Source organism: Limulus polyphemus, unplaced genomic scaffold (genome assembly GCF_000517525.1).
Source record: "Limulus polyphemus unplaced genomic scaffold, Limulus_polyphemus-2.1.2 Scaffold1491, whole genome shotgun sequence".
Lineage (NCBI taxonomy): Eukaryota > Metazoa > Arthropoda > Merostomata > Xiphosura > Limulidae > Limulus > Limulus polyphemus.
This window is the reverse complement of record NW_013667101.1, coordinates 120,631-130,762: the sequence shown is the minus strand read 5'-3', so window position 1 is coordinate 130,762 and position 10,132 is coordinate 120,631. Positions and strand designations below refer to the sequence as shown.

Here is a 10,132-nt window from a genome sequence, read left to right as displayed (position 1 = left end):
ACTGTAGTCTTTTTTTTCCCTGAAACTTTGTCTTCAAAATAAGGGTGCGTCTTATATTCCGAAAAATACGGTAGCTTACTATTAATTAGAGAACAACTTCAGACTACAAACGGCCCTTTGCGTGCGTGAAATGTACTCTTTTTTAAAGAAAATTGTTTTCTAAAGCTATTCCATTCCTATAAAAAAGTTACATTATTAAATTACCAAAGTTCTTCAGTGTAAATGTTGTATTCATAATCAAAAATCAGAATGTAGTATATAGATTGGTAAGCAAAAAGAAATATCCACGTGTCTTTATATTAGACCACAAGTAACAGCTGTTTAGAACAACTATTACACATCCATTAGTATTCCAGCTGTGAAACTACGTTCTCATAATGACTTGATTCATAACACTAAATATGGTGCTTCTGATACTATACAAGACAAAACAACTGAATAATTTAATCTCCTATATCTCTTTCATCTATATATATATATATATACCGTAACAGTATTTAGATATAACGTAATACTAAAATCAGCGATAACTGTAAAGACTAAACTGTAACCTCAAAAATTAAGTTTGTTTTCTACATAGAGTATGGTGGCATTTTCATTATGTATTTCACAGGGAAAGAGCACTATAATAGTATACATTCCACCCTGTGTATAGAAGTCATTTATTTTAAACTTACGTCAATAGTTGTCAGTAAAAGCCACATCAATTTATTAACAAGTGCCTATTGGTTAGTCTCCAGCCAGAAGAAAAGCTACTTAATTATCATGACTATGTAACAGTTACAAATCCTACAATAGCTTCCAAAAATAATGTCTTTTTTTATTTTTTACTATAGAGTAATATAATGAAACATGGATCTGACTATAGTGTTAATTGCAATTTAAAGTAAAGAAGTATGAGGAAGGAGGCTTTGCTGTATCAAAGCACAATTTTTGTCCCCCTCACTATTTTGTACAGAAATTATTTTTAAAAAATTACTTAATTACACATAAGCATTGTTCAATTTTTAATTATCACAAAAATCACACTCAATGCAACATCTCATTTGAAAATTATAGAATGTATTATTTAAAATACATCATCAGTGGGTAATTTCTCATGGTTACCATTAGGTCAACTTAAGAAAAAACAAACAAACTTAAAATCGATGAAAAAGATGGAAGTTAATTTGCTGAAACATCACTTTTTAAATTTTTATAGATATATAAATATTCATTGAAGAACTAGTACTTATTTCAGTGGAAGGCTTAACAGCTTGAATAGCAAAAAATTATTTTTCTATAAGTTTGTAAACTATAAATAAATAAATTAACCCAAGGTACTCTGGTATATCTGTCAAAATACATCGAGTAAGCATTAAGACTAAGTTTGATGATTCCACCAACAAACAAAACTCTAGTCAGTAATTGTATAGAAAAAAAAAGTTTGTTTTTATTATTGATATGCTAGTTAATGAATATTTACATCAAGAAATATGGCAAACTGTCTTTGAATTGATATGATAAGTTCACTGATCTGCAGATACTCTGTTGTTCAACCTTTTCTTCTTGAGATTGCAGTACACTAATATATATTTGTTTTAACAAGTGAAAATAAATGGCAAATACTTTGTTGTGTGATTTACAATGATAAAACAGTTTACTAAATAATAACTCTAGTAATAGTTACAGAATAATTACATCTAAAAATATGAAATGTTTAATAACTTCTTTGTATTTATCAAGCAGGAAGTAAAATTACATTTTAAATTATTTAGGATAAAAAGAAAAGAATATGAACTATGCCAAAGTCAAAAACTAAAACACCCTGATATATAATAAACCTTTATAAATGAATTTTTCAAATGAAGTAAGGTAATTAAGCACTAATAAATTTTGGGCTTATAATACTTTTTATAAAAGTAAGATCATGATTTATACACAATTATCAAGAAAAATTGCATAAAAAAGTAAAGACCTGATTTAGGAGAAGGTATTTCATGAGCTAATACTCAAAATATTTTTCTTATCAGTTCTTTAGTGTCACATGCATGAGCAAAATGAAGTGACAAGTTTGAAGACTTGATTCTTCAAAACTACACACTGTAGAACAAGGGCATTACCATAAGATAATGATTTCACCATGAATAAGAACTGCGGGAGATTACAGTATGGTACTGATCATATTTAATAAAAACCTTTCAATAATTTTGTTAAATATGATATGCAATTGAATTTTTTTCATGATGATAACATTGATAAGGTGCACTGAATAGGCTCTGTTAAACACACAACAGACAAAAATCAAATACATAGCTTAGAATGATGAGGTTGTTTAAAACCAGAGGCAACTAGTAAAACATGTTTGGGAAGAATAAAGGTTTCCTTAAGTAAAAACAATTGAACTTGACTTCTGCCATAAATTCTAAAATAGTTTTTCTTGTGTATGTCTCATAAGATAAGCTCAGTAGGGTCCACTTCCCTAATAACATCTAACACTAGAAAGAAAGTACATGTAACCGATAATATATAAATAATAACATACATAAGATAAGCTCAGTAGGGTCCACTTCCCTAATAACATCTAACACTAGAAAGAAAGTACATGTAACCGATAATATATAAATAATAACATACATAAGATAAGCTCAGTAGGGTCCACTTCCCTAATAACATCTAACACTAGAAAGAAAGTACATGTAACCGATAATATATAAATAATAACATACATAAGATAAGCTCAGTAGGGTCCACTTCCCTAATAACATCTAACACTAGAAAGAAAGTACATGTAACCAATAATATATAAATAATAACATACACACTTATTGGCCTGACTTTTTAATAATTATTCAAATTATCAAAGAATGATTGATCTAATATTCACAGGTACTACAATGTATTTATCAAAGTACCATTATCTAAAAACTCAGATAAGCTGTGATAGCTATATATGATCTGCAAGCTAAATGACAAAAAAAAAAAAGGGGGGGGTTAACTATTGGCCACAGATACAGAGTGTGGCAAATAAAACTATTTTATATGACTGCTAGTTTTAGACCACAACTGTGGTATTAAGGAGTGTATTGACACAAGTCATGAACAACTGCTGAATGGTAATCTATGGATCTTTATAAAAGTTAAGCTTATTTTAGCCTTAAAATTGCCCAATTTAGATGAAATTAGAGATACAATTAAAAATATGATACTTATTTTATTGAAATACATACACATAGTTTGATGGAGGTACAATGCAATTTAGTATATAACATCTTATAATGTGCCTAATCTTATTTTCAGTTTAATTTTTAGCACTTGAATAACTATCACAACTCAAACACCACTATATCCTGACTCCATTCAAGTTTGTTAGAAAATAGTAGTGGTCAGACCCAAAAACCATCCAGTTAAAAAGAAGCTATATATTTTTATAAATGTTGAGTTTGTGATCTACATCTCCTTAAATAGAACATCCATTTGTACTAGTATGTAGACTGGGAGAGCACTGAAGTTATATAAGGAGTAAGAACATAAATAATATGTGAAACACCTTAGGTTGTACAAAGGTTAAAACAATTTCTGACAATATACATACTGTATTGTCTAGCTATCCATTTTTTTTGTTATTTCCAGAAAATCTTGTAATCTGAATATATTGCATATCAATAAACAACTGTATTTTACAAAGGTATACTTTTGTATATTTAAAAATTCATAGTCTCATCTTCTGATTTTGTTTCACATCTTCTTGTACATGTTATGTGGTAAGCAAGCCAGGAAATAAAGAATCATACAGATGTATTGGGATATGTCTACAAACAAATAAGTCATTAATAACCTTTCCTGCATGCTGATTATTTCATGTAGGTTCATGCACAAAAGGATGAGACACTAATATGTAACTCTATGAACAAATACCAAATATTCACTTTGCTGCATTATTCTCCAAAAATACAATATAATTTACATGCATACAAGCCAAGAATTACATTTTGAATCTAAGCAAAATTTTGTTGAAGTAGAAAATGTTTAATTACTTAATACAATTCATTTGAAATTATCAAATAAATTTGTGTAAGTGGAAAAACTTAACTTCAGGTAAAAGAACAAAAACAATGTGGCATTTTTTAAAACTGTTTATACTACATATCAAGATACCCTTAACTATAACAGCCCATTGGAGTCAAAGGGATTAAAAAGTAACAAAAAAATCATAAACTTCAATTCAAGATCTTCTTTAACAACTACATAACTAAGAGATTACAAACAGGTAACAATGTGGAACACATGAGGTAAGTAGTATACTGTCATTTCAGAGGGTGATATTTACAGTGTGGGTTGAACTGCAGCTCTGATGTATAACAGTTCCTCAGTAATTGTATTAAAATTTTCACTAACTAAAAAAGAGAATAGTGAGGAATAGAGCAGCACAATAATTTATGCTGTGTTGTTGTTGGAATGGGTAAAAAGCCAAACTGTGTACCATAAATAATGATAATTCATTTATATAATATCTTTTCTAGAAGAAAAAAATTGAGGTTTAAAACATACATCCATTCAGTAATTTTATCAGCATACTTATTGTGCAAGTTGAAGTTTCAAATAAAAAATGTCTATACAGAAATCTGAACTCTAAGTGAGGTATTATTATTTAGTGCACCATTGTGATGTATAAAACACTAAATCATTAATCTTTATAGAGTTTACATAATGTGAATTAACAAATATTAAATTTATGTACAAGCAATACCAATATCATACAACTTGATCCCTTATGAGAGTGTCTGTTCATTAGCATTCATCATCCACAGACAGTTGGCTCGATTATCATACTTTTTGGTATGGTAACAGTGCACTTGGACTATTTTGTTTTAGGATTTTTCCAGAGAAGGGGAAGTACAGACTTTTGGCTTTGAATTTAAAAACACAAGTATTTTATCAGCTAAATGAATCGATTATTACCTTCCACAAAGCAGGATAGGCAAATAGCATCTTATGAGGTCATCAGAGATTTAATAACAAAAGAAAGAGGAACATTATTTAACATTTTACCTTATACAATTTTTCCTTCTTAATGGATATCCTCAACTACTATTCTTAATCCAAAACCAAATCTTTGTTTAATGCATAATATATGATATTATATGAAATATATGTATGTTATAATACAATTTATAAGTAATTTCAAATTATTGTTTTTGTTTTCCATACCATATCCGTGATGTGTGAAGTCATGAGGACGTTTCTCACAAAACACATTGCTAATTACACATTCTCTAAGTAATATATATGGCTAGACCATAAGTACATCATTTAACTAGGCAGCATCGCTATTGACGCTATATTTATGAAAATATACATATAAACGTTTCAAATTAACTTACCTCATCGCAAGATTACTTCCATCTATTACGATATGTCTCAGGTTTGAACTGTCATTTCGACCATCTCGGTGTATGGAGTCATTTCCGAGATTGGTGACATCATCAGATGGACATGTTCCTTCTGTTTCCCGAGATGTAGCACCTAGCCGGATGAGCTCGGCCAACAGTTCATTTTGACCAGCTTGTGCTCCTAATTTCTGTAGTGCAATCTGAACCTGGAGTTCTGTGTAACCCAACTTCAGTGCAAATTCCACCCGGCTGGCATAATTAGGGTGGGCAATCAACGACTGGAGTTCCTCGGAAGTTGTTACATATTCTGCATACTCTGCCTTCAGTGTATCAGATACTGTCCGGCTAACATCATCGTGTCCGTCCCGCGGACTGGTGTTTTCACTATTTTCGTAGTCAGAGTCGTAGCTGGAGTCCTCAGATTCCAATACGCGAGTTTTAGTACTCATTCCAGAACAACCAAGTTCAGAGTTTTTTCCAATATCCTTTGGCTCCTCCTGTTTATTTCTGCTCTTTCGCCGGACAATTTCTTGGACATTGTAGTCCAGAACCTGTATGGCCTTGTTGACACTGCTCTCAAGTCCACTGACAACCACCATATTGTCTTCTTGAAACACTACTTGACAACAAGATCTCATCTCAATCTGATCCTTTAATTGAAACAGTTCTTGATAAATATCTTCCGCATACTGGCATCTCTCCTCACAACGGTTGGGACTTTCAGCAATAGCTGACAGTATGTATTCCTATAGAGACATATACAAAAGTAATGTTAGGCCACAATATTATAAGAATAATTGTTTATCTATAGAACCATTTATTCTTACACAATGAACTTTAGTCATTTGATCCTCAGTGACTAATAAAAAATATTTTGAAGTATAAACTGCCTAAACTGATCGATGATTACCTACGCAAACACACTCATTAAAAGCCCAATACTTGTCAATAAAGAACATATTTTGCTGATGAGTAATTTGTGAAAAATACATTTGATTTAGACTCTCTCTTTTATGTTGTAGATATTTAGCTGTTTGATTTGTGCTGTGACATTTTCTGAGTTTAAAACACTTAAATGTAAATCATTTTAATAACGACCACACTTGAAAGATCCTTGTAAATAAACTAGTCTCCTTCTTTGATACAAAAAAAGTTGTTACTGATGTATTTCTTTAACTTGTCAAGTCACTGTTTTGTTTACAATGAATTATATAAGCAAGTTAAAAAATGACTTAAAACACTCTATAGTTTGTTATATTTTAATATAACAACACCATGTCGTCATTTAAGTACCAGTCAACGCTAACAACATCAGTCCTCCATGCTCGTTTTGTAGTTGTTTTTATAAGAATTGTTTTCTGAAGAGGAAAGAAAAATACAATTTTTTTCGGTTATTAAAAAAATGACACTTTGAAACTTTTTTTAATGTTAATGAAGTAAAATTAATTACCGGCGAGAGAATTTCACATTTTTAAGGGGAAAACAAAACTGAATTAATAAATCGATTTTTTCGAAGTTACTTTTATAGGCCGATGACTACAAAAGGAAAGTTTCAGACAAGAAACATTTTCAGAGAAATATGCTACAATTATATCAATTTCATTACACTTTGGTGAATAAAAAAGATTATTCAGTTCTGGAAAAATACTAATAGGAACTTCCCCTATCTGACAGCGGGATAAAGCGTATCTAAGCATTACTTTCTGTATAAAGTCAGAACTCTTTTGTTTAACTTCACTTGGCTAATTATGTTATACCAACACGTTGTATAACATTTGAAATGAATTCTATGGAGAATCGAAAAACTCTAATTTGTTAGTGTAATAAAAAAAAATGTTTTCATTTTCGTCTACTAAAATATATTTAACAATTGAAGCGCCACCTACTGTGCTCCACCCTCAAGAGCCTACCTGTTGTGAATCGCTCTTCTGGTCAGTAATGGTCACTGATCGAGGTTGTACGGAAACTTTTTGATCTTCACCTTGAGAAGTCATGGCGAAATATGATATTATTTGGACCTGTACATGCCCTGTTGGTTAAAATGTCTAGTACATAACTTCACAGCGCACAATCCCACGTTTTCTAATAATCCATCAACTTACACACACAACAGCCCTCTCGCGGCTCGAGCACCTGAGCAACTGCTGCCAAACTCGAACATCCTGGAGTACAGGTTCACGGTGCCAGGCTGCGGTGGTCCAACCGGGACAAGGGCAGGTTGGTCGGCCCGAGGGCATCCTGTATTCACGGCCTGACAACGGGACGCTTGTTTACCTGCCTCTACAACTAGAGTGTATTGTCGACGTACATAGAAACGTCATTCGTTTCGTTGATATTCCATAACCTGATACTCATACATTTATTGCTAAAAGATTTTCACCTATTGCAGTGGTGTAGGAAGGAGTTGCAAAGTAGGGGTGTTTAGTTAGACATGCATATTTTACAATGAGAGACTGAAATTATAAAGGCAGCCCCCCCCCCCCAAGAAAATTAATACAATAATATAATTTACAGTGCTATGTACGTCAAATATGTAAAGGTGGGGGTGCTATAGCATCCCCAGTTCCTAGCTTCTGCGTTGTAACACAATCATCTTCGTAAATTCGTGATTACAATTGCGTTCAATTCTTACCTCTTATTACAGTCGATCTATAACAGCGATTAACAGTGTTTATCAAAAAGACTATACAAATTATTAACTATTTTACACTTCACTGTGTAGTTAGAGTTGGAGATAATTTAATAAACCGCTTGAGAATCTTTTAGTTAAAGCCACACAATCTGCATCTTAAAATCATAAAACTACAGGACGTCATCTTGTCAAAACTATAGTTACATCAAAATCGTTCTAATCTTAATGCTTCACACTGTCACATGACTCTCTAATTTTTTCTTCTTTTTTTTTCAGAAAAAGTTGATTCTCAAAGAATAAAAATTATGGCTTGAACAAACTAAATCGTATAACTGGTTCTAACTGAATTCTTGTTCATCTATCGAAAATCTTTAACCAGATAACGTATATGAAACGAACTATGCAATGAATGGTAAGCAAATATATAATTATTTTGCAAAAAAAATATTGTAATGTTCATCTCCTGCCAGTATAACTGATATTTAGAACACTGTACGGGATTCTCAAAGCCCTAGACGCCTAGAGAGAAAAGGAGGACTGCAGGGTACAAAGAATGATGTATCGGCTAACAGGAATAACAAGATGTAAGAGGTACAAAGAATGATGTATCGGCTAACAGGAAGAACAAAGTGTGTGAGATACAAAAAATGATGTACGGACTAACAGGAAGAACAAAGTGTATGAGATACAGAGAATGATGTACGGACTAACAGGAAGAACAGGGTGTATGAGATACAAAGAATGATGTACGGGCTAACAGGAAGAACAAGGTGTAAGAGGTACAAAGAATGACGTATTGGCTAACAGGAATAACAAGATGTAAGAGATACACAGAATGATGTACTGGCTAACAGGAATAACAAGGTGTATGAGATACAAAGAATGATGTATTAGCTAACAGGAAGAACAATGTGTATGAGATACAATGAATGATGTACAGGCTAACAGGAAGAACAAGGTGTAAGAGGTACAACGAGAACAAAAGCTTTATAAACGTTTGTGTTATAAAGAAGTGTCGGTGTGACGTCAAACAAACGGTAAAATTGTGTGTACTATAACACACACACACCTAAATGTGTATGATTTAAGAAGGAGAACAAGGTGTGCGTGTGTTGTTTATGGGGAAAAATGTTATATGTGGATGATACGTGTGGTGAAAGAACAGCACTGTATGAGTTAAGATGGACAACAAGGATTGTACGTGTGGTTTACAAAAGACAGGGAACAAAGAGAGTATGTGTAGTGTAAAAGATAGGAGATATTGGTGGCTTAAGAAGTAGAACAGGGAGTATATATATATGTGCTTTGAAACAAAAAACGAGGACTGTATGTCTAGTTTAAGAAATAGGAGGTGTGTGTGGTTTAAGACGGAGAATAAAGAGAGTATTTGTAGTGTAATAGATAGAAGATATGTGTGGTTGAAGATGAAGCACAATATATGTGTGTATATAAAGCATAAAAGAAAAGAGATATATGTGTTTGTAAGATAAGAACAAAGTCTATATGAGTATATATGAGTATCTGAAATTATAATAAAGCAATGAGTTATTTAATAAGAAAACGTGTGTCATGTTAGGATAACGGATATGTTTTGCATGCAAGATGGAGAACTAGGCATGTACAGTGCAATAACAAACACTTAACTGTATGACAAGAACAGAGTACTGATCTGTTGACGGAGTAAACACACATCCAAATTATTTCGAATCAAGGTACAGAAGGACGTAAAAGTTAGTAAGTAAAAAAGTGAGAGAAACAGTATCATTGTTTTTATTGATTTTGTAAATATGAAATCTAGTACTCACGGTTCTGTAGATAGACGTATAAGATGTCATTTTTGTTCCTAGCGCTTTCGAAAAATGTTTGTTTGTTTTAGAGCAAAGCCTTATTGGGCTATCTGTTATGTCCATCGCGAGGAACCGAATCCCCAAATTTAGCGTTGTAAGTCCATAAGCTTACTGCTGTCCCACCGGGGGACTTCGAGGGGTGAACATTTCATCACCAAGAGCTAACCAGTTATACGGTTATAGGGGTTCGCATTTTTGTTTCTCATTGACTTTTTGAACCTAGTGTTTTCCTACCATCACGAGTTTCTTCGTTTCAGATATTTACGTCAAGCTATATACGA

General features: G+C 32.3%; 1 protein-coding gene across 3 annotated transcripts in view; it reads right to left on the bottom strand.

Annotated features, from left to right (window-relative positions):
• The window catches only part of LOC106463820 (probable ribonuclease ZC3H12B), an 86,009-nt gene that overhangs the window by 25,648 nt on the left and 50,229 nt on the right, over positions 1–10,132 (bottom strand). For 2 of the 3 annotated variants that reach the window (XM_022391427.1, XM_022391429.1), the window contains exon 2: positions 5,364–6,118. In XM_022391427.1, the coding sequence (XP_022247135.1) occupies positions 5,364–6,118 (755 nt within the window). Of the gene's footprint in view, positions 1–5,363; positions 6,119–7,282; positions 7,466–10,132 lie in introns of those variants that run through there. The other variant, XM_022391428.1, reaches the window with a different exon arrangement.